This window comes from Leptosomus discolor, chromosome 1 (assembly GCF_034619465.1).
Source record: "Leptosomus discolor isolate bLepDis1 chromosome 1, bLepDis1.hap2, whole genome shotgun sequence".
In the NCBI taxonomy this organism is placed as follows: Eukaryota; Metazoa; Chordata; class Aves; order Leptosomiformes; family Leptosomidae; genus Leptosomus; species Leptosomus discolor.
In genome coordinates this window covers 29,898,660-29,924,227 of record NC_141391.1, presented here as the reverse complement: position 1 = coordinate 29,924,227, position 25,568 = coordinate 29,898,660, and the positions used below count along the sequence as shown (strand labels likewise).

General features: G+C 40.9%; 1 protein-coding gene across 2 annotated transcripts in view; it reads left to right on the top strand.

Annotated features, from left to right (window-relative positions):
- Nucleotides 1-1,303: 1,303 nt before the first annotated feature.
- Nucleotides 1,304-25,568, top strand: part of RNASEH2B (ribonuclease H2 subunit B) — a 37,660-nt gene continuing 13,395 nt past the window's right edge. Inside the window, exons 1-5 of one of the 2 annotated variants that reach the window (XM_086481932.1) lie at nt 1,304-1,367; nt 13,182-13,253; nt 16,216-16,323; nt 18,617-18,693; nt 21,305-21,422. In XM_086481932.1, coding sequence (XP_086338058.1) covers nt 1,304-1,367; nt 13,182-13,253; nt 16,216-16,323; nt 18,617-18,693; nt 21,305-21,422 — 439 coding nt within the window. Of the gene's footprint in view, nt 1,368-13,181; nt 13,254-16,215; nt 16,324-18,616; nt 18,694-21,301; nt 21,423-25,568 lie in introns of both variants that reach the window. The other variant, XM_009959883.2, reaches the window with a different exon arrangement.

Sequence of the window (25,568 nt, the reverse complement as noted above, 5' to 3'; positions counted from 1 at the left end):
TCTTTTGTGCCTATGGCTCCTTGGTGCAATTAAGACCTATTTAACACGATCATATATCCTGGGGAGGATGACTGTTACGATAGGATGCTGGCTCTGCCCATGCCCAGCCTTGGAGGACCAAAGTTCTGCAGACCGGCGGAGGCTGGCAGGCACATCGGAGAGGGTCTAGTCCTGCTCCCTGCACAGGGCTGAGCCAGGTACAGCAGGTCCTCAGAGCAATGTCCAGTCAGGTTTTTAACATCTCCATGGATGGAGGCTCTGAAGTTGTTCAGGACAACCTGCTCCAGTGTTCAGTGTTCGACCACCCACACGCTACCAGCATTTTTTCTCACGTTTAAATGGAATTTCCTGCATTTCAGTTTGTGCCGTTTGCATCAAGCCCTGTCAGTCGGCACCACCGAGAAAAGCCTGGCTCCATCCTCTTTACTCCCTCGTGAGGTATTTACGTACAGGGATTAATATCCCTCCGAGCCTTCCCTTCTCCGGCCTGAACAGCCCCAGCTTTCAGCTTTTCCTCACATCAGATATTCAAATCCGTTAATCACCTCCATGGCCCTGCATTTCTGCCTTTCGGTCCAAACTCATCATGCCTAATCGAAGCTGGTCCCCTCTCAAGACAAAGCTTTCGGCAGAAGTGCTGCCTCCCGCCAGGGGCTGGCGTCCATGCGGCAGTGGCAGGCACCGCTCCGCTATGGCCGCCCGATCGTCTGCCACAGGGTCCTGCAAGACCGTCACCTCGCAGCCTGCGATGGGACAAGGGTTAAAAGGAAGCCTTCGCCTGCCAGCTCTCAGGGTGCGAGGGGAAAGACGTGTGTGGGAAAGCAGCCCTACTGCCTGTGGGCTACTGGGCCAAGAGTGGGGAAATGGGCTCCGAGAGGCTCCGATAGGCGACCGTCCTCCCCGCTCGCCCCACAGCCTGCAGAGCACTGACGGGGCGGGGGGAGAGGAGAGGCTATGGCGCTCTCTGTCCCGCCCGCAATGGCTTGTACCATTCCCTCCACCTGGAAGGGGGGGAGGAGAGCGAAAGCGGCAGCGCAGTCCCAGCCGCCTCAGCGTCTTGCTGCCCCCCGGCCCCCCCCTCTCCCGCCCGCGGGGTGTCGCCGTCCTACCGCCACGCGCGGGGCTGCAGGGCGCGCGGCCGCCGGGTGGGCAGTAGCGCGCGGCGCCGCTTCCCGCCTCTCCTCCTCGCCGTGTGCGGCCCCGCCCCGGCCGCCATGTTGCGGGCGGCGGCGGCGGCGGCGGTGGCGGGAGCGGGAGCGGGAGCGGCGGCGGGAGCGCGGGCGGCAGCCGGGGCGTACGGAGCATGCACGGCGCGAACCGGCGTCCCGCGGACGCGCACCCTGGGCAATGGGTGCTCATTGCACCAGGTAACCCGGCGGGGCTCCGAGGTGGGACACAGGCTCTGCCGCAGCGCCGATCTCTCGTTCTCCACCGCGCCCCGCTGACTGGCCCTGGCGATGCTTGCCGGCATCGCGGCGAGGCTGGGCCGCTGCAGGGGCAAGAGACGGGTGCATTTCTCCGCGGGCTGGGGCAGGTCTCCGGGCTGCTGTGTGCAGCCAGCCCCGGCCCTGGTGTGGTAAGGACGTTCTGAGACACAGCCTTTACACAAGGCCTTACAGGGTAGTCGCCTTCTCCTCCCCAAGGACCCTGTTTCCCTCACTGCACCTACGCGGGCTTTTTTTGTGTGTCAGGGTTTTCCAAAGGTCAGGTCACCCCTCATTTACAAACAGCGTTGTGAGCGCCGGGGAGAGGAGCTGTAAAAGAGTGGTCTTGTCACCGAGGTCCCTGATGGAGCCTCGCCATCGTCTCCCTGCTGCTGGCAGCCCACCTTGCCTCCATCCCCGTAGATCATTCCTGCATTTTTTGAAGGAAACGGTTCAGTGCTCCAAGCCTGTTTTAAAGCAGACTCCTTTGGAAATCCTAAGTCCTAAGCTAGAGTGAGCTCTCCTTAGCTCTTCCTCTATGGGCTGTAGAGGCAGACCTCCACATGGCAGCTCTGCAGATGCAGTATACACAAGTTCTTAAACACTGTGTAGGCTTAGTTTCACTTAGTGCTGAATAAATGGGAGGATGCCTTTCTCCCTTTACATTTGTGTCTATCTAGTATCAGGTTTTAAAATTTTAAATTCACAGATCACAAAAGGGGTTTCTGTTAAAGAGGATGAGTGAAACAGGATGTACTCATGACACTGAGAAAGGAGGCGTTTCATAACTGCTTTTTTTTAGTTTGATTTCCTAAGTGAATGCAACTTCCACAATTATCTGTGGGTCAGCCTTTGTACTGTGCCTGTTTCTTACCCCACCCAAAACTGAGTGTTAATTTCAACCAAACCTGATAAAAAGGAGGAACTGTTTGGAGTAATTTTATGAGCTATGTGAAAATGTCTGCGATGATGGTGAGAAATGCTATAAATGGCACCCTTGAAGGAAAGGTCTAGCGAGAGCCTACTTCAGCAAAGGTTGAAAACAAGGCAGGAGCTCAGTTTGAGATGTGCTTCCGTAACAAAACAGGCTTCCCTAGTTACATGAGAAACAGAACCTATTGTTATGATTTCACTGATTCCTCTCTCCCTCTGGTTTTAACTTTTCAGTTCCACCCTTTGGTATCTGACATGCTTAGTGCCTAAGAAAGGAATTTATAAGTGAGGAATTCCTTTTTTAATATTGACTCTCTGCAGACTAGGATTTAAAGCTGAATCTTGTATCAGATGACTGGCTATGCTAACAGATGTCCATACTGTGCAAATATTTACAAATATGCTTAACTTATGCAAGAGTAGTCAGTTCTGTGCAGTAAGTTAAATTCTTCAGTAAGTGTTTGCAGGATTGGAGCCAGAACTTGTAACTTTCATGAAGCCAGACAGTTTGTATTACCAATTGTGCCAGCACAGCTCTGACAAAATTTATATAGTACTGCAGACCTGTAAGAAAGTTTATTAAGCCTTAGTAGAATCTCAAAGCACACAGTGACTTTAAAAAGAGTCTGTGGCTGATATTTCAGAACTCCACGGCTAATGAGACTTGCCAATCATAAGAACAGGACTGCTGAAATAAAATGGATTTAGTGGTTGTAGTTTGCTTTTAACATTTTTTTCAGAAAAGAGATTTTTAAAGGTAACACCTATCACTTTGCAAAGTTTTGCATTTCTTAACTGCTTTGTTGAATGTATCTCAGAAGTTCTTCATTGGTCATTTAGCAGAATTTGTAGTGGGAAGACCTGATAGCTTTTAGGAATGAAGATGTATCGCAGTTGGATTTATATCAAAAAATGCTTTTTCTTTGGCTATGTTAAATTTTATTCATATGGCAGTCCATATCTTCATAATACCTGCGTGGCATATGCTACGTACATGCTTAAAAACAACTGGTGTAAATAATTGCAGGATCTGATTCTGGATGTGAGTTTAATACCATTTGTTAATTCTACCAACACCTTCTAGGTGAAAATAGTCTTATTTATCTTCTTGTATCTGTGGCCATTATCCTGTGCATAGTAGGAGGAAGGAGCAAGGTGTGTTTTAATGCTACGCAAGAAGCTCCAAAACTTTTCTTGTAATAAAGGCACTTTCTGAGGTCCCAGTTTCAAGCACTTAAGTTAGTTTGAACTACTCACCTGGATAGTCTGACTCCTCGAACAACTTGTATGGTTAATAATGGATACCATCCTACACAACCCGATAGCATCTCCACTTGGATATATGCCATTCATTTTGCTTTGATTGTGACATGTAAAAGTTCCTGTATGGATGAAGACGGTGACTAGTTCTGCAAAGAAGCTAGATGTCTTAGTCTAAAAAAGAATGAGGTCTGTCAAAAGTATAGAAGTAAAAACAATGAGAACCGAAACTTGCTTTCTTACGTATCAGTATTTTTCAGTCAATCAGACTGTTAGACGTTCAATAGTAGCTTCCTAGAACACGGCAAAGATATCACCGGAGTTCTGAACAATGATGGATGTGTTGCTCTGGTTCCTTAGTTACTATGTTGTTCTGAGAATGTGTGATTTTGTACAAGCCTTTGACTGTGTTTGCCTACCCTCATTCTTTCTGATGGCATTCTTTCCTCATTAACTGTTCTTAGCAGCAGCCTGATAACAGTATTTGGTCTCACTAGCCCTTTGCCACACCAAGACACTCAGGTTTGGCATGAGAGAGTCACATAAGGGAAGGGGAAAGGAGAGCCTCGGACAGTCATATGTGGGCTGGCTGGTAAGCAACTTCTAGGTGCAGTAGCAAATTTTACCTTTAGAAGTGGTAACCTGCCCTTGTCCTGGTGAGAGCTCTTGTTGTGGTGTTTCTGCCAATACTAATTTTTTTCCATGGAGGCAGGATGATTTGATATGCCAAGACAATCATATTTTTTTTGTTTGTTTTTATAAGTGTAGTTGTTCCTATGTTAGGGATTGAAACACCAAGGGCAGGACAAAGGGGGAAACCAGAAGTCAGGGGGAGAAGAGTTAGGAAGTGTTGGTCTGGTGGAGATGGTAAGATGAGAGGGTGGTAACCATGTTAATTACTCCTGAAAGGCTGGAAGCTGCTTGTGTACATTGTGCAGCCTTATCGTGGACATTTAGAGGAAGGCTGAGAAATGGATGTGAATAGTCAAGAGAGAAAACAACGAACAAAGAGGAAGAGAGTAGATGGAGGGTTTGGTCATATGAAGCGAGGTGATGAGGACAGAAAACTTGGGCATGTGAGTGGGGGGAGAGCTGTGCATGCTGGGTTTGAAATGGAGTCAACTCTTTGGGCAGTTTCTCCAGTTGCAGATTAACTATCCTGTGGACATACAGGCACCAGATTTGGCCTAGAGCAGACTCAGCTCAGCACTAACAGTTTATTAGTTCAAGTGCTGTGCCATGTTAACACATCTCTGCTGTTTCCAGGACCAGTTTTGCAGTGCAGCTGCTTTCAGACAGTGTCTGAACTAATAAGTCCTGATGGACCCAAGCTGGCTCTGTGCAGAACCACTTGGGTGTTTCTGTGCTGTGCTCCACGTTCCAGGGGATTTTACTAGCTTGGCTGGAAATCCGGATCTGAACTTGCTTTGTGCAGGGTAATTGACATCGATGGTTAAGAGGACCTCCCGAATGTGGAATTGTGGAGGAATCATGGTACTGAGACACCAAAGTGCTAATAAGTCCTGGAGGACCCACATGGACTTCATCGGTGGGTGGCCGAGTTTCCAAATTGAGCTTTTCTGCATTTCCCGTAATAGTTGGGTAATCAGGGATGTTATATTACCCATATATTCGAGCCCCCCTTTACCCTTGAGAATCTAGAGTCCTATACAGGCTTCCTGTTGTATTGGTCTAACTACTGAACAAGTACAAGGGAAAAGAAGCATCTCCTGAAGATTAAAACCTGCCCATCTCACAGCTAGAAAGTTGCTAATGATGTGCTTTAGTAGAGGAGATTCTGTCTGTGTTTACTGAATATTCATGTGCATTTTTTTAAAACTGTACTGCATGAACCAGTGAGATTAATTTTTTATGTGCATATAGGAAATTTTTCCTTGCTTTGTGAGTTGGGCCCACGGAACTATCATTGTTAATGTTTTCCCTGGATATCATAAGAACTAGAAATTATTTTCTAGGGAGAGAAATAATACTGAGACCCCACCTAACTGTAGGGTTCTAAGGGCAGGGCTCTGGAAAACCCTCAAATACAGTGGTAAAGTCGCTGTGCATGACATAGATCTGATCTGGGCTCTGTATAACAAATAAACATTCTTACATAATGGCTTCAAACTGGTCTTACCAGTAGCAACCAAAATCACACTAGCTGCTTAACAGGATGGGTGTGAAGGGCATTCTCTTTTGGGTACACTTTCTCAGGGATAGGTGTTATGTCAGAACTGGAACTATTTATATTCTTCACTGGTTTTAGCAAAGAGGTCAGGAATTGAAGGCAGTTTGCTCAGTCTCGTGTTCCACTCTACACCTAAAGTTGAGACTGCTGTATTTAATTTGTTCTGTGTTTGTCTGTATTAGGAAAAGAAGTAGGGGTTAGCTGCAAGCTGAAAATTATTTTCAACCTTTATTTTTCTGAACTAGACAAGTTTAGTTGACTACATTTTTTCAGTCTGCTGTTTTCTTAAACAGTAAATTGATTAGCTTTTTTATTGTTTTATGGGAACTGCCATATGAATAGCACTGGAAGGATTGCAAGGGGGAAGGAAAATTTAACAATCCTATTATTTTTAGGAATTACTTATTTAAAAATAAAAGGAGCAGTTTCAACGTTAGGCTTGGCAAGTTGTTTGAACAAATCTCATATATGCCAAAAGTCAGATGGAGGCAGAAATAAATCGTCTGTGATGCCAAACCATAGGGCATCAGCACACATTAAATTAATCCCTCGTTCTTTCAAATGAGACTAAGGAACTTTTGTCTCCATGTAACAACAGAGGAAGCATTTGACTTGAAAATTTTGGGTCATATTGAGAAAAGATGTCATAGCAAAAGAAGCTGTGGAATACTTAATGCATATAAGTAGTTTGCTTTAAAATCTGAAGTAGGCAGGTTTTATATTAATTTTTTTTTTCCATTCTCGCACCTTGCACTTAACACTTTGATACATGCTTTTATTTAGCATTTAAAAAACAGTTCCATTTATCTGGTACAAAATAGACCACACTGCTGGGCTGTTAGGGAGCTTGATTCAGAAGTCGTAGTGAATGTCCAAATTAAGCAGGATACTTGAATATTAATAGTTCCAGAATAATTTCGATAAAGAACTTGGAAATAATGTTTACAATAAACAAATATGTGTGTTTTTAACAGCTTACTTAAACATTAGAAAGATTATTTAAAATATGTGCACATATTTATATACCTTTTTAATAAGGTGAATGTGAATATGCTTATTTCAGAAGTTAGCACTCAGTGGGCATATTTTACTCAACCTCCCCCTAAACTGGCATTTACATCTCCTAAACAAAGCCTTTTGCCTGCAGGTAATTTGCACTGTTTCTTATATGTCATCTCTTAAAAGGCATACTGAGCTCAGCTGTGTGTAAAGCAGATATAGCTGGCAAGCTAAGGAGCCAGAAGGAAGCATAGCAAATAAAATAACTGAAAAGAGATGTTTTAATGTGTAACACCATCTCCTAGTTCTGCTTTCTGCCATCTGGCTTGGAAGAGACCAGCTTATGCCAACTTAGGCCTCTCTGCACATGGGAATAGAGCTGATTCAGCCAGTAATACAGCTGCACCAGTGTTGACCCTATAAATATTGAGAAGGGAAGTCTGAAGTTTTTATCCTTTCTAGTGATAACCCGTTCTTGAACTTCTCAAGATTGACCTCTCCTTCATTCAGCTCAAACCTCTGCATGTCCTGACTAGCATCTAGATTTAAGTAACAGATGAATTAGTACTGTCCATTGCTGCCAATGAGTCCATGAACATGTTTTTTTGGCCTAAGAAGTGAACTGTGCCAGCTCAAGAGGAAGCCAAAGGATACTCTTAGGCAGAAGTCTTAATATTTAGATGTATTGCATAGCTATGTACTGGAGCAAAAGACCACTCAGACCATTTAGTATCAATTCCATGTGACGTTTTGCTCAAGATAGAAAACAGTGCCATTTTTAGATATCACTGTGTTTTATCATAGGATTTTTCAGGTGAAGTGGGAGCCAGAAAGACTTTAAGGGGTGTAAATTGTGTGACATTAAATGTTACTTCCTTAGGGCACCAAATAATAAATGCTGTGATTACCAAACTGATAACCGTTCTCTTTTACAACAGGCGTGGCAAAAGTCCCCTCTCTGAAGCTAGTACCTTGACTATGGTCAAGGAGAGGGTAGGGTGGTGATGAAACTTCAAGTTAATATAACTAAGCAACACCTTAAGAAGATATTTCCAAAAATCAAGCATGTGCAAGTGCAAAGCCGTACCTTGTATGTAAGCGCCTGCAATAGAGGCTGTTTCCAGAGGTGAATCGAGCTGTGTGCCATTTGGTACTCCCCTGAGAGTATTGTGAGCCAAGGAAGCAACAATGTAGTCTTGTGGCTGATCTCTTGTTTTCCCACCTCTGTAAAGTCACATACGATCTAGTTATCTGATTAGATTACACTGGTGAAAGACACCAGTGTCACATACAGAGTAGGTTATATTCTATGTCATCTGCTCCTGCCGTGGGTTCTGTCCCTTTACTCCGGTGATCATGTAACCATATGGTGAGTGAAAATAGCTTACTGATCTGGGTGAAAATTAATACTTCTTTTTTGTGACTGGTTAATTCTCAGCTGGATCAGTGAGCTGAGCTGACTTGCTGTGTGGCCGCGAGATTGCTAGTTTTGATGGAAAGAGAGCAGCAGACCTGTGCAACAGGGAGGGAGCAGAGATGGAGACCTCAGGGTGGTGCTTTTCAGTGGCCTGTGGTCTTTCGTCTTTTCAAGCCGTTCATGAAACTGTATCATCGGTCTGTGCATACCTGAATTCATTCATTATGCTAATAGTGAATTACCTCGTAACTTACAAAAGTTGTCAAAAGTACTGTATTTATTAATTAATTTTTACTGGGCTTTTTTTGGGGGCATGCTGCAGGACAGAGGACACAGGCACTGAATTAAAACCATTTACTTCAGAGCTGACTGATTCTAAAAAGAACGTAAATAAAATGGTTATTAGATCTAACATATCTGAACCTTTAGGCTACATAGTTTAAAGGCTTCCATAAAATGTCCATTTAATGGGCTCCATCATAATATCTCCATCTGACACACCTTTCGTTCAAGGTTAGGAGTTAAGAAGGGAATGGAAAAGACTTGTGCAGGTGACGTATGGCTTAATATCTGTTTTTAAATGAAAACTTAACTTTATATTTCCAGACTTTTAAATAATCCTGTTTCTTTGCAGAGTGATGGTGGTAGGGAAATTTGTGCTCTCAGAGGGTTTTTTCCTCTTACGCAATTGACAGATATTTACAGCCTTTTTGCTTGCTTGGCTGGCAGCTTTTTGCATGGGAATTCCATATAACTTGATATTAGTCTTTTATATATAGTATTCTATAAGCTTTTTTTTTTAAAAAAAAAAAAAGGGTGAATAGACCTTGCATCATCCATAACAGTTTCATAGATCTTAGTGGGAGTTTTATGTTCTTTTGCAATATTCATGTTGCTGTACCAGCTAACACTTTTTTTTTTTTTTTTCCTAGTGGCCAGATTCATTAGTGCCTTGTATCTATCTATTGTGGAAGAAATTATTGCCAGAAGTCCTTTGACAGCTGGTTCATTTTCACTTTGTTCTGTTTATATATTTTATAGAATTTGCCTGGTTGTATGTCTGACCTCCATGAAATACGATATTTTCTGTAATGGAAAGCTTTGTTTAAACTTTTATAGTCTCTTTTGCTCAGCTTCAGGATTCTGTGGTTCCGACTGTAGACTCAAGTAAAACTGATGGATATATCACCCACATTTTTAGATGGATTTTGTGTGATTTGGTTAATAGTAAATGAACAGCAGACTATAAATTAAGCGAAGTAGACATCAGCCCAGTGTTGGCATTTGATTGTCCTGCATTGTGCTTACCTCAGAACTCCCTCCTCTGGTACAGCTGTGGCAGTACTGCATCCAGATTCATTCTACGTTGCTGGAGGTGTCTGTAAGCTCAGTGGAGACAGAGGCAGATACTTGCAGGGGATGACATAGGTGGATTTAGGCCTTAGGTAGGTTCAGCTGCCTCCTGGAAGTGCCTGTCATCTGTCTTCCCTGGCAATCTAGAATTGCTAATGGAGATACCTCCTTGGGACAGGATTAATTGAGTCCCTCTGTACCCTTGTGTCAGTTTTTTGTATCCTTGTAGTGAATATTGTCCTAGGAGAATAGCATGCTGTACTGGCACATCTGTTAGTAAGCTGGCTTGTACTGACTGTGTGTTACCTGCACCTTACAGCTGCAAGACAGTTGGTAGAGAATATTATATTCAGTCAGAAAGGTCTTAATTCTCTCCCTTGTTATTTTTGTAGATGAACAAGTTTCTCAGGGCTGAGCTATGGAAACTGTTGCAGTAAACACAGTGGCAATCATCCGATGGTTTTCTTCAGGATTTAACAAAAAAGCTTCTCCTGTAATGTCCTTTTTCTCTGCTTATTTTGTGTAAGTTTATTTTGTATCCAGATGTGAATCTTAAAACTAAAAAAAAAAAAGACCTAGTTTAACTCTTAGTTTTGCTAGAAAATTGCTACAGTACTGCTTTTTAAGAAGTATTTAGCTGTAAGAGATCCTTGCCCAAATACAAGGACTGATAAATGTAATGACTTTGAAGAAATCCAGTTACCTTTCCTGGCTAAAGGCCAGAACACACACAGGTTGGGTTTGGACACCTAGCTTCAAAAATCCCTTGCTTAGCATTTTCCTAGTCATGAAGTGTTTAAGTTCAGATAAATAGGGCCTTCTTTGCCCTTAAGGCCGCGTTAAAATTGCATCCAGTTTTCCAAGCAGGCATTCTCCCAATTCCCTCTTTTTGTCTGCCGACTTGTCATCTAGTAGACCCAATCTGTAACAAAAATATACTTCAGATGCCCCTGGAAATGGAGTGGGGTATTGCGGACGTTTTGAGGAAACTGAGGGTAAAATAAACTCAAAAGAAACCACTTTTGCCTTTGCCCACTCCTTCCCTTCTTCTTGTGTGTGTGTGTGCACGTGTGTGTCCCTTCTGGTAAAACATCTTCTGTGGCAGCTGTGTGGAGAATGTGATGTATACTTTGATCCCATCAGTACAAGATACTGGGACTGAAGGCTGCAACTCAGACTGTTCATTGGGATATGATCACTGCTGTCCTCTGTGCAGTGATGAACCCCACAGAGTTTGGGGGAGGACCAAAGAACTAAGAGGGCAGAGCTGTGCTTCTCTTCACATGGGAAAGGGCTACAGGCAGCTGCGGGGCCAGGCAGTGTGTCCAAAGGGCAGGGCAGAGCAGCGCAGAGGGTGCTCTCCCAGAGCCCAGGATAGCAGGGGGCAGGCCTTAGCGATGGAGGGCGGTTATCTGGGTTGGGAAGGTAGAGGGTTGTTGAGGAAGAGATGGGACACTGTATCCCTTGGGTTTGTTAACACTGAGAGCTGTCTACTGCAGGTGGCTCCTAGGCTTAGCAGGGATGGATAAAGTCAGTGTGGTACTAGAAGGTTAGGAAAAGAACATATCAACTAAATAAAGACATGAACTTAATTAAAAACAGCTACATTAGGAAGGATTGTCTACTTAATTGTTCACGTTGTACAAGATGCAACTTAGAGCTCAGCTGAACTCATTCCCAGTGTTCATAAATCTGTGTGTGAAGAAATCAGAGCAAGTGAGCACTGAAAGTTCCTTTGGGGTTTTTTTTGTTTTGCTTTTTGTTTTAAATTTTGAAACTCACATTTAGTATGTATATTTTAACATGTTCGTGTGAAACACATCAAAGTAAACACATGCAATGTGTTTCTTTCACTGTCATTAATCACTGTAGTGTTTTAAAAAGTAACAGAAAATACACTGATGTTAAACTGTGGTCAAGAATTGAAATATACACAGCTCTAGAAATTTGAAGTTCGCCTTTGTCAGGGCAAGTGTAGCTTGACAACTGTGTGTGTTTATGTATCAGCATATGAAGCAAGTCTGGTTAGCAAATATGGATATTTTCCATTAAAAACGCTCAACTTAGATTGAAACTTTTTAAAGCACTTTTTCAAGCCACCTGAAAACTCAGCTAAAAATTCAGGGGAAGATGATGACTGTAAATTCTGTGAACTGCTCTGAGAACTATTATCCTCCAACACTTTATCACAAAATATACTTGATTTTTAAACCCTGCTTATGTCTTTATCTGGGCAATTTCTGTTTGTGACACAACTGAATAACCAGAGGTGGATGTGAAAAATGAGGGTTGTTTTGTCAGTGAACAGCCTGTGAGAAGTCCACCTGCCCTTTCCAGATGGGTTGGGGATAGGCTCTCAGCCAGAGTGGAAGACAGCTATTTTTGGTTGTACTTGAGGTTCCTACTTCCCTGTTTTCCATAAAAAAGAACTGTGCTGTCTTCCTCTCCGCAAACCTCCTGGATGCTGCTGAAAGGGGAAGGACGATGTGACACTTCTGTTCCTCCCTTGTGAATAGCTGTGAGCCCGCCTCTGCTGCTCCTCTCTGCTTTCCTCAGCAGCACCATAATGCGAGCGTCAGCCTGATCCCTCTCAGTCCATTCTCTGGGGTCTGGATACTGGTTATGTATGTGAAATGCTTTAGTGATTTTCCTTCCTCTGATGAATGCCTATATGAAAGTAATTGAGACAGAGCTGGCAGTGTGCAAGCTAAGAAAGATGATGCTGTCATGGTGCTCTTCACTCAGATGTGGGAAGTTGTTTTCATAAATATAAGTTAGATTTTTCCTACAAAGAGAACTTGGGTAGAATATAATTAACTGGGGATCCTTATATGTGTTTTTTCAGACTTGAATCAGCATCCTTATGGGAGCTGTTTGCTTTCTATTTTTTTTTTTTATTTCACAGAGAAATTGTACTTTTGTGGCTCTGCTTTTTGTCTTTTTTTGCTTAAAGGTGCAGAAAAGAGAACAACTGTCAGAGGCTTAAGCCAGAGGTGCTGTATTCTTTCAGATTATGGGGAATTAAATGCACTCTTTATTTTTCAAGATTATACGTAAGAGATAAACAAGGGTGCATGTTTTTCGTGGAAGTAATGACCACTCAGACAATTCCTATCCCATATCCCTGCACAATCTGACTTCCTGAAAGCTTTAGAGGACCACTGTTTCTTCCCACAAATATTTTACCTTTTGCACATTTAACTTTCTAATGTCCACACAGTGCTTGGCCTGACCAAAGCATTCTCAGTGTCTTTGTGACTAATCAGGGCAACATATCAGTTCATCTCACTTAACTGAGAAGTCAGACTTCGGAGCTCTCTTGCCTGAGGCTCTCTAGGGGGAAGTGGTTTTCAAAATCTAAATCATCCCCAGGTGCATGTCTTTCCTGTGGCAGATAGAGAGTGCCAGGAAGTCTGGAATCATAATTTAGGTGCCTTGATCAGGTAGGGTGATTTTGGGCTGAGACATATAACATTTAAGCAGAAAATACATGAGTTTTAAAAAAGTGCCAATCCAATTAATTCTGAATGTCTTGGAAAAGCATGGCCGAGCCTGAAATACTTCTCAGTTTACAAGTTCGTAACTTTTTCCTCTCCCCCTACAGAGGCTGCTACTGATCGCCCTAGGACACCTGACAGCGAACCTTTGTTTACAAAACTGCGCAACCCAAGCACAGGCAAGTTTTGGAATTGTGACATGAGCCTGTTAATGTTCTGGTTGATTCCCTCCACCACCAAATGATTCATATTTTTCAAGCTGAAATGTGATGATAGTATAAGTCTTACGTGCAAAGATACTGCTGGTGATGCTGGATAGTTAATGCTGTGCAAACATTTAAGATTTCTTTTATAATTCTAATTAGTTGAACTGTTTATTCATCAGGAATATTGGCAGCACAAAAAAGAGGTGTAATTTAAGTTCTGTTTTTCAGTGCTTTAGTTTTGGGGAGCTTACAGTGTTGGGTGTTGAGCCTGGACTTATTTTTAATCCAAATTTAGGCTTTATAGCATTCATCTTATGCTATAAAATAAATAGCCAGAGTTAGAAGTGATTCAGTTATGTTTACCAAGTTTTTTGAGTATTTTCATTTTAAAATCTAATTTTCATCTTTCCCTGGTCCAAATGGTGGTGTCTCTTTTCTTGTTAATAGATGATGAGGCACTTTGAATTCAACATACATTGGAAAGACCAGCAAATGCAAGCAATACAATGATACCACCATCCCACAGTTACTTTCTTCTAGTCAGATTGTTGGTTTTGTCAAGGTTTTGTTATTATTATATGAGTAATGTGATATTTGGAATATGAGACACTACAACAGAAACTTGCAGTAAGCCTTTGTTAGAGTTAACATATTTTCTTTGAAAAACACATTTCATGCTGGCTTTTTTTCTTTTCAGAAGCCCGTTTGTTTTCTGTATATCTAAGTTGTATCTTTTTGTTTTGAAATTCACTGCTCATTTATATATGTCTGTAACTAAAGTCTTCAGGTACATTTTAATGTCACAATATAGTAACTGCTACTTGTTCTTGAAAGGAAAATAATTCAAAACAATAGATACAGAGTGTGAAATCACTTACTTGTCTTGATAACTTGGTTTTTAATTGCGCAGATTTGCAGTGGGAATGTATAGCCAGGGAAGTTTTCCACCTGCTGCATTATATTTGCTTTCTAATTTGTTATGTTTTCAAAAGCGTAGATACTGATTTGCTTTTCTCTGTGGAAGAAGAGTCCTGTTTACCTTGTAGAATCAGAGATCTTGGGAAAGGTTTCTGGGGAAAACCTAAAGTACGGTGATTGCCTGGGTGTGTTCCTTTAGAATTTACAGGAGCTTATTTATAGCCTTGCATAAACTTTCAGTTATGTAGCCTATTATAAGTATCAGGTCTGAAAATGGAAGAACTGAGAACACCCTATTAATGTATTTTCCTTACGTTTGGGTCTAAGAGATGAATTGTTGATGCCAGATATTGTATAAATATGCACTGAAGGACTCGGCATGCTATAGAATTCATGCTCGCCACTTTATTAAATAAAAGTATGCATGGTCTTTTTTATAGACAGGTAAAAAGGACAAAATAAAATTTCTATCCCTGACAAAGACTATAAACTAGGGTTCAGCCTGCAATTCAGAAGTACCACAAGAAGCATTTTTCAAAGTGCTGAACTGAAAGAAGGGAAATAATCATACCACGAGACTTAAGCAACTAATCGAAGTGGTAAAGTTATGAGCAAAGCTGCCTAAGTTCTCTCTCCATGCCGTAGAGTTTCTGTCTAATGTCACTGTTGGGAGCCTGTGATGACTGTCCTTTTAACATAAGCAAATAAATTAAGGAGCTGCAGTTAGGCAATGGGAATGGACCCTTTCCCGAGATTTTGTAGCTGACCACCACCTTTGGCTAGTGTGCTCACTGGTAGGAGTCTTAAGTTGTTCGGTGAGCACTTCTGTGAGTACTTTGATGTCTGGTGCTGATCAAACTGTGGTGTAGACCCTTGTTGAGAAGCACATGGTAATGATTGAAACCTCTGCTCCCCCTTATATCTACTCTTCACTCCCCTCCTCCCTTACTCAAAACAAAAATTTTCAGAGAACTGAAACTATATCCTTAGGTGAAGTTAAACATCTGGTCAGCCTTTTGGATAAAGGGGGAAAAATGCATTATCAATCATTTTTGGGAAGATGTGTGTCTGCCCATTTTAGCTGACCTCCCTCCGCACCTAGGGATCTCCGCAGACCGAGTACAGCAGTGCTGACATCAGCTTGCAGAGGCTTACACAGAGTCTTTTTTGAGCCAGCCCATGATCTGCAAGTCAGTGCAGCTTTGTGACTTATGTGTTTGGAGCAGGACTGCCATGTTGTAGTTGATCTTGTCTCTTGAAGATGGATTGATAACCGAGATAGGACCAGTCCAGCTGACAGACTCGGCTGACCAAATTTCAGTGGCCCTTTCTGTAGTTCTGGCAACTTCTGGGTTTAAATATGGAAAATGCCAATCCTGTTTGCAACGTGTTCATCACCCTTTCATTATAACCCAGAACCAGTGTGAAATGGCAGAGCTGTGCTATGGTGCAGCCTAAAATAAAGCTTTCCTTTTCCTTTCCAAACTATCAAGATCCTGATGGGCACTTCAAAGCAACTTCTTTTAGCTTCCTTGTTCACCTTATTTATCTACCCGTACTGAGTCATCGGCAGTCCATTCTGATGCACACAAAAAAATAATTTCAAATTGTCACTTGAAGGTTTGAGACTTTTCTTCCTCTAACCCAGCATCTGATATCTCAGAGACAAACGTGATGGAAGGAGAGGGAATTTTCTTGTTTTCCACCGTCCTCCTTCAGTACAGAAAAAAGCTGATTTCTTGAGTGATTTTGATTTGGATTTTATCAAAGGCTTTGTGTTGTAAGATGAACTGTTCACACATTTATTGATTCAAATTCAGTTTGGTTTATAGAACTGGTAACTGAACATCTGTATATAATAGTTTTCTTTGTCTGAGCTTTCTTTGTAGTGAGTTTATGTAGAATGTGTGTATGCTTGTGTGTCTGTATGTATATAAGGCACATTCTTCAGATGTATTGGGTATTCTTTTGATTTTTGTGAAAGCTTACAAACACAAAACAGATTTCTTTTCAACAGGGGAGGCAACCCTTTACTTATTCAATAGTGGTGCACAGCAGCTGTTTGAAGTAAAAGCGTTTCATGAGGAATATCGTTCCTGGTTTGTAGGTCAGACTGTTCAACAAGGTGAGTAATAGAGGTATCCTTCCCCCAACTGTAACTAATGCTTATGCACAGGCCTTCCCTCTCTTTTCTAGTAAATTTACAGGTGTTTTTCCTAGTTGTTTGAGGCATGCTGCATCACATCCCCACCTTCTGACGCACTCATTTGCCATCTGGATTTAACCAGGGCTGGGGGCTTTGTGGTCTGTCTTTAAAAGGCTGCCTTTGGCAGCCTCAATTAGACAGATGTTCATTTGTCTTTGAGGAAGGGAGGCGGGGGAAGTCATTCAATTGTATTTAAACTGAAGTGCTATAAAATACTTAGCTTGCCTTGTCAATCAGACCAGCAAGTCCTCACTGTAAGTAAAATATGTGTTATCCTACGGGAGGGAAAAAGCTAAGCAGCGCAGTGTGTTAGAGCTCCAAGCATTGGAATCTATGATCTTGCTTTCTTTTAATTACCTCTGTAGTCCCCTGTGTTGAGTGCTGGGATCTGAGGATAGGCCGACTCTCTGAAGGTGCCACGTCACTTTTTGTCTGAAGTGAGCTCGTCTATACCATCCCAGTCATTCTCTGATCCTAGCTCACCTTTCTGAAAATGAGGAGGAAAAAACGTGACTGCTTGTGACAGCTTTAACAATCCTTTATCAGTAAGGATGTCATTGAGTAGTGTTTCTCTGCCAGCATGTCCATAGACCAAGCAGTTAAGTATTAATTCAGGAGATGAAGGTATATTTATTTTGTCCTTTTTAACTAGAAAAAAAAGACCATTTATAGTAATAAATAAAAGCAACCCCACCAGACATATGCCTTCTTTAATGGCAATATCCCAAAGTGTGTGTTAACTTTTAAACATCCCCTGCAGGTGCATATAGCAATACAAGTGGTAAGTCTGTGAGCTTTTCCTTGCTCCATCTGGGGGTGAGCCAAAAGACTGGGTCTGCTCCCTGCTCGCAATTATGTCCGCATTTTTTTCTCCCCCTCCCATTCTAACCTCTATGTTGGCCCTTGGGAAAAAGTTGCCTTAAGGAATCATCACCTCAGGTTTCTTTAAAAGATACAGGGGAGAAACTTGTTCCTGAATGTTAGAGCTGCTGCATCTCTGAAATGGCCAGGGGAAGAACAACACAAAAAAAGCAAGTTTGCAGTTAAAGCAAATTATCTTGTTATCTGCAGTGAAGGGCAGAGGTCTTTATACACCTATAGTGAGTCTGAACTCTTTAGAACAAATAAATATACCTCTTCCTGGAGGTACAGTGGTTTTAAAGCATTTAAATGGAAGCATTGAGAAAGTGGCTAGTGGGGTTTTTTTCCCTCCTGTTTTTTTATCAAAGCTTTCATGTTTCTAAGTAGTGCTGATGCTTGCTTTGCCTTATGCAATGCATCATGTTAGTAATACAGATGTTATTGTCCAAAACACGTTCTTCCCCCCCCATCTTTTGTTGGGTTTAGGGCCATCACAGTAGGATTTCCTTTTCTTCAATTATCTTAATCATGTGATTTAAAACAAACAAAAAAACACATTTATTTGCTTTTGGTTTGCTAATTAATGTCAATTTGTCATCAATTACTGAGTCTCATTAGTGAACTTCTTTGATGTTACATTGTTTCCAAGTATCTACAATTATGCAAAAAGCCTGACTAAGCCATTGCCCTGGAATGAGCTCCAGGTGGGCAGAGGTGTCTGTTTCAGTGGGAAACCAAGTTTTCCTTTGTGCATAACTTTGAATACAACATACTGAGCTGTATTTTCTGATCTATTCAAGTTTATTTTGTTCTATTAGGAATCTGCATGCAAATTCTCCCCTTCCAGATAAGAGGCAGCTGTAACTTAAATAGCTCTTGAAATTCTTTTTTGCCCTGCCTACCTCTTCCGCCAGCACAGTGTTGCCAGTGTTTGAGGTGGAGTATACTGAATATATCTGATAGCCCAAAACAAGTTTCTGTTACACCAAAGTCTGCCGATAGAGGGCAGCTGCAATTTTGTTGTTTTTAATATAGTCTAGGAAAAGGCAAAACTACGAGTGCTTGAAGCCAGCAGACCTGCGGTGGAGCTTGTGCTTTGGTTTGGCAGGGTTGAGAATTGAGTTCTCTCTGCATTTATCTATAATATAAAATCACATATATATTTAAATATAATATAAAATCACAAATACTATTTTTCTGGCCAATTTATTCAAATATTGGGATACTTATTAAAAAAAAAAAAAATTTTCATCTTCTTGCCCACACTCCTGAAAAACATCTTTAAAAAAAAAAAAAATCAATATATTATGCCTCTTGTTACTAAGCTTACTTTTACATATTTGTCACTTAGATGGGCGCCTGCTGTTTGTTACACCGATGGACCCATTATTTCTGATTCTTTACTACCTCATAAAGGCAGACAAGGAGGTGAGCCTGCTTTATTTTTTCACTGGAATTCTCAGGAGAAAACGTTCTTTCCAATTTCATTTTCTGCAGAAGTTATGTTAATTTTATAAAGAGGGGCTTCCATAATAATGGAAATTTAATTTGCATTTAAAGCAGAGATATCCACCCTAGAAGTATTTTTGTTTGCATCAAGTTTTTTTTTGTCAGTAAAGCATATCCCAGGAGTCAGCTTGCGATCAGAGTCAAACTCTAATCACCTCCTTTTTAAGAGAATCAACGAATCCCTTTTGCCCTTTTTTGAGAGCCTATCCCAGAACTATTGAATTTAAAATGATGAGATGTTATCAGAGTAAAACAAACTAATGCCCTTTCTGAGGCATCAGTAGATGAGTCATTTTGGGAAAGAAGGGAAGAAGAAAGAAGATTTTGGATGCTATGGGGGAGGAAGAAGGAATGTTTCTGTGGCAGTTTGAACTTGAAAGGAAACATTGCCTTTTTAGAAGCAGTATTTGTAGAGATGCTGTATCATAGACAGCAACAGAATGATCAGACAGTATCTGAAAGTTGGATAATTAATAAATGGCTTAATTGATTTATTGTGGGTGTGGCAAAACCTCTTTTAAATTTCTAAAGTGTATCAAAAGGTGTAGGCAGTTACTGATATGTTATTTGTAATCTGCCTGTGGAAAAAAGGGCGTAGAATAAATAGTGTTGATCTTTGTTTTTTGTTTCATCGAGGCAATAATTTCACTTTGTGTCCTAAGAGTTTTTGCTCTAAGGCCATTTCCTATAAGGTTGCTTGCTATTTTCTGCCTTAGATTGCAAGTGGAGAGTGCAGGAGAACAGTTTTTGTATGGTGAAGAAATAAAGTCCTACTGCACTTTTGTAATAGGAACCTATTGCTCTGTAATTATTTTTAAATTATTTATGGTATAGGATGTGCAAACTTATTCTGTATTTCTGTGGCCTGTCAGAAGAAGTCATTTCTCAAGGAATAGTTTAGCTCATTCTCTGGGCACTGTGCTCTGTTTGAATTCAGCATCCCTTTGAAAGCTTTATACCAAACTTAAATTAGGGAAACAGTAAATCTCCCCTGTCTATGTTGTAGAATGTTGAGGTGGCCTGAGTAAAAGACAGCTACTGCTGCTGTTTCTGTGCATGGGAAGAGTCTTGTACTGCCCTTTACTTTCTCAGCACATTGTTTTCTAGGATTTCTGTTTTCTAGACCAGGCATGATGCCTGATGAATGGATAGAGCTGTTCTGGGTCCTAAATCAGGGTGAATGAATTCCTGCAGTGCCCTGCCTAAGTTAGTGTATTCTTCAGTGAAGGGAAGTCTTGAGGATTGTGTGGCAGATACCTCGTGCAAGGCCAGCTTGAATGCAGCACAGTCACTTCTGGCTTGATCTAATGAGTATCAAGGTGACCACTGGGTATCTTAGGACCATCCTTTGCACCATCCTTTGGTTTTGATAGTGTGATGCAGGATTGCTTAATGTGTCTTCTGAGCAGAGCCATCTCCTATCCAGCAGGCTTTCTTGGCTTAGGCTCTGTGCCCCTGCACAGTGTAAAGGTGGCTGTCTTGCTTTGGGACACAAGCAGCTTTATGCAGGTAAGTTATCTATAGGAAGCAGTTCATTGCAGGTTTATCTCTGCATCTCATAACCTTCTTTTTGCCATTATTATTGTGCCTTTTCATTTTCAGGAGAAAAAAAACTTTAAATCTTTTCTGGGTTTTGTTTATTTGTTTGTTTGGTTTTGTTGGATTTTTTTTTTTTGCTTGTTTTTGCTTGTGATTTAACAATGGATGGTGACTTTTAATAAGCTTCTGACTGTCTAGCAAGAGGATTAACTAATAATGAAAGCAGTATAACCAAGTGGGTTTTTTTCATGCTGACCGGTGTAATGACTTCAGCTTTGTCTTCTGAGACCAGGCGCTCTGTAAGGATGGAGAGCTCACTGGGTCTTTGTACTGATGCGCTAAAGAATCTTTCCAAAGGGAAGGCTGCCAGTTGTGCCAAACCGTGCTGAATGATTATACATTGTTTGGCAACAGCAAAATTTGTTTGATGGTTCTGTCATGTGTGGGGCTATTTAAGTTGTGCCAAAATCACTTTATATACATACTCCGGCCAAACTGGAATTGACTTTGCAGAGGTGAAAGGTTAATACTGTGTTCCAGAAGCTGCCCTGCTCCTTAGAGATTTATTTTTATGGAAGGAAAAGCAAAATTTGAATGGAAGTTATGACACTGGGTTTAATCCAACAGGTTTTGGTCTAAAACACTATTGGCACGCACTGACTACTGTGTCTTATGTCATCTTCCAAAAAATCCCACTGCACTTCACATTAGTTTCTCCCCATGTTGTTTTGAATTTGGTCTTTTAAGTGCAGTAATTGAAGAGTTCAGCATTTTGCAGGTATTTACTGGTTTGAAGTAAATATTTATAGCTTGCTTAGTAATCAGTTTCTGAATGTGTCAGGTGTTACCGTTCAAAATATGATCTTCTTTAAATCCTCTATTTTACAGCTATGGTCATTGCATGCATATAATTTCTAGATATGTTTAGTGTGTATATCTGTTTTAGCATTGCAATAATGCTTTTATAATCCCTTTGGTGTATTTTCAGCAGCAAGGAAAGTTCCAGCCACTCGATCAAGTTGTGCTAGACTCAGACTACCCTAACTGCCTATTGCTGCTGAAGTGTGCGGATGTTAAACAGTACATACACCATGTAACAGAAGAAAAAGGTGAAAAAAGGGGGCTGGAGGGGGCAAAAAAAAAGACTGGATTTGTTAGTGTCACTTCGTTACAAGATAGATTTAAGTATTGTTTTTTGCTTTGCTACCCAAAGTTCTGGACAAAGCTGTACTTTAAAAACAGAAGTTTAGGCTTAGAAGTCATCCCTGCAGTATTGTGAGTAGTAGTGTGTGGATCTTGGATTATCTGCTGTAACTCTAAAATACTTGTGCAGTCTTGTTAGGTGTCATAAAAATGATAAGCTGGTCAGAGCTGTCTTACTGACATTGCTGTATGTGTTGTGAACTTTCTTTGCCTTTTGATGAAAGTTTTACAGCTCTCTAGAATTTTTATTTAGTGTAGGATGGTCTGGTGTGGAAGAAGTTACCCATTGTCCATTTGGCCTTTTTTCTCCCTTTGTTGCAAAATATTCAAACAATAAGCAGGGAAAAGCTGGAGAAGAGAGAACATGCTCCTGCAAAAGGAGAGCACAAATTTTTTAACTTTGCATGATTTAGTGTTGTGGGTTTAACTTTAAAGACTTAATTTTTTTAAAAACAGAAACTTGATTGGGATGCGTAAGTGTATGAGAGAGAAAACGTAGATGGAAAAAATTAGCAAAGTATCAATTCTGTACATAATTTCCTCAGCCTTTGCCCAGAATTCCCGTTGGTATGGGGGCTTTTATTTTATTTGAGGACGATATATGCTTTCTAGGGAAGGGGAAGGAACATCACATAATTTCTGCAGCTTGGCGGACTTGCAAAAGATGCAAGACTTCAGTTTTTATACTCGGTCCTTTAAAGAACATTCTCCTTATGCTTGCTGACTTCCTGATAGTGAGTGGAGATTTACCTACACACAGATGGAGATCTACAGGAGGAGGTACAGGAGTCTGAGAACATGCAATCTACCACCAAGTGCAAAACAGCTAAGCTGTCTGACCCTTATGCATGTAGAGCTCCTCCAAGGAGTTGAGGTGCACAGATTAAAAGCCAGAAATACTAGGAATTTGCTTTCATGAAGCACTCTGGCCTTGTTGTTGATATAGATAAGAAGAAATATTTAGGTCATCTACAGATAATTGGGAAGTGGCTAAGGAAAGGTGATGGAAGAATGAAAACCCAGCTGAGAAGTAAAACACCAAACCTCTTTATTGCTGTGCAGAACATCAAGTGTGGGGGGGCTGTGAGTTTTTCCTGAAAGATTTAGATGAACAAGTTTGAGTATTTCCTGTATGATATTGTGCATATGCAGTAATGTAGGGCAGTTTCTTCCCCCAGAAAATCAATTTAAACTTTAGGATATGACACGTTTCCATTGAAATTGATCACTTTAACAAGAGAGCAGGAAATCCGGGCAGCAGGACTTGGTACAGTCTTATGGGAACTGAGGCAGTTGGAATTATGTGATTTTGTGACACTCTTGGATTTCTGAAAGAACCTTTGGAAAATATTTAGTCACATTCAGTGTCATTGGGAGCAGGCAACCTTTTTCTTTGGGTGAGTTCTGACTTTTGAGAAGGCTTCTTTAAGACAGGTGCATCTGAACTGCAAAACCACTTTTGCCTTCCCATGAAGGGATAAGTACTTCCAGTAAAAACTATTATTAAGCTTTTAGACAATTGCCCCACAACTTGTCTCACACTGGCTAAGGAGCTAGGGATGAGAGAAGGGGTACTAAACTTCTGTGCACCCATCTGAGAAAGTGAAAAATCATGCCAGATCCTCTTGGATGTCAAACTAAGAAGTCTGAATGTAGGACAAGTTCTGGATTATTCTTCTGAAAGGGCACTTCCTCCAAACAACAGTGCTGCCTTGGGGCAGTATTTATGTTCCCTTCTTAACAGCAAAATAAAAATTAAAACCAAAAAGTATTTGCTATAGACAGGGTCTTATATCTTGGTCTAACGTCTACATCCATTCTGAATTTGTATTTGCAGTTGTTATCCATCAGAGCATCCTCTGATAAGCTGTATTCTGTTAGACAGTAGTTAAGATGCTTTACTGCTTGTTTTTTTACATTGATGTTTTTAATAATGTATTATGTACATCTATGAGTTCGTGTCATTTTGCCAGCAAATGATATTAACTGTTAAAGAAATTATGTTCATTTCCTGGTTTTTGTTTTGAAATGTAAGGTAAAAATTGCTTTTGTCATTAAAGCTATACACACATGCACACACCAGTTGTGTATGATGTTCTTAGATGGCCCTAGCCATGTACCTGCATGTACATGGTCCTTCTTTTCTTGTTCAGATTTGGGTTGAAAGTAACAGTAGGACTTGTTCTTAGGATTTCTTTCTTTTTTTAGAACACCAAGCATATTGTTATGCTACAAACATATTGGCGCTTGCTTGCCTGTCAGGCACAGATCACCTTTCTGTTCAATCCACTTCTATGTGTTTCATATTCTCATGTCTTTTATTGCCTGTAAAAAATACCAGTGTTATGACTAAGGTACTCTTTTCTAGCTCTAAGACCTTTTGTCCACTTTGTGGCCTTTCTCATTTAAGGAGTAGGGCTTTAGGGCAAGAAGTATCTGTTGTGTTGAGTCTTCTGCAGCACTGATCTGTTTGGCAGAACCTAACAACATAATTATTTCACTCTTAGTTTAATCTTAAGGCATTTAACATCTGTCTAACAAATTCTTACCCTAGAGCACTCACAGTTTACACTTACTGAGTTAGCAGAAAGTCCACCTTCCCTGGCCTCAGTGTTGAAGGACACTGAAAATTCATTTACTGGATTAAATTCCTGGTTACCTGCTTTAGTAGTTGGGGAAAGGGTGTGTTACAGCTCACTAAATCTGGGTGAGGCAGGTTGTTCGCTAATAAGTTCAAACATCGGATAGAAAGTACAATAGAGAAGCTTGAAGGAAGAGTTATGAATTCCAGTTCTAGAGTGTTACTCTTTGTTTCATTTTGCAAGGCAAAAACTGCACTGTGATCTTGTCTGATGTGATTAACATGAAGAGCCAAGAAAACTTACCTGATTAGAATAACTAAATAATATTGCCAAGTTTGTATTCCCAGAAGGTAGGAAAAAAGGGGCCATATGAGTTTCAGAGTTATGGAAAACACTGAGAAAAGGGATGTTAAAATGTGCTTTAGGCAGTTTGCTCAACAATACATCAGGGAAACTTCCAAGACTACATAGCGATTACCCGATCGCTGAACATATTATTTAATTGTAGAACCACTTATATTCCATCTGTATTTCTCAAACCCAATCTTTCCAGATGTCTCAGACCAGTTTTATAGGCACCAGACACATTAGGGAACAAAAGGCTTTCCAATATATACTCATATTATCAAACATAGTCGCTAACTCTCACCAATATCAAATGTGCATCACATGTTAAATCCACGTTCCAATATTGAATCCTTTTGTCAGCAGTTTGTGACTTTCATAACTCACTTTAATTCTTCAGAGGTCTCAAATATTGTCAGTTTCTAGAGTTTAATAGTCAAAACTGTCAAGCACACAAAATATTTTCAAACAAAGTGATCTCTGAAGGGTTCAGTGTAATTATTTTTCACATGTTTTAATGAAAATGGCTTCACAGTTCTACGTTTCCTTTCCCTAACTGAGTCACTCTGAATCGTGCTGTTGTGGGGGAGTCTGCCTAGGAATCTGGACTAGAATTACTTTTCAGCATGAGTTGGGGGATGGTGGCCAGAGGATGTCCCTTCCTCGAACTTTCTTAGATAAGAGAGGAATCCACAAATTGTACTTACTGTACTTGGACCCAAACCATGTTAGCTCTTTGAGAAGCAGGTTCAAGTATCCAGAGTGTCTCCCCCATTTTCTACTTCTTTCAGAGCCATGTAGAAGCTTTTAAGTCCTAAAGGCTGCATCCAGCAACGTCACAGCTAATTACTTTACCTGCAACTCATCAACTTCATGCAGCAAAGTGTACGTTAGTGGGTTTTTTTCCTTTTTGCTCCACAGAATGTTTGCATTTTACTCTTTTACAACTGTGGAGATAGATTTAAACTCTATCCTATAAACAGCTTTCCTCGACCTCTGCATACCCCCTACCATGCATACACGAAGAGCACATAATCGTTAGCTATTCGTATGCAATTTGAAAGAGCCAAGATAAACCCCGAAAAAGGAAATGCTGAAGGAATCATAAATAATAAGTTGTTGTTT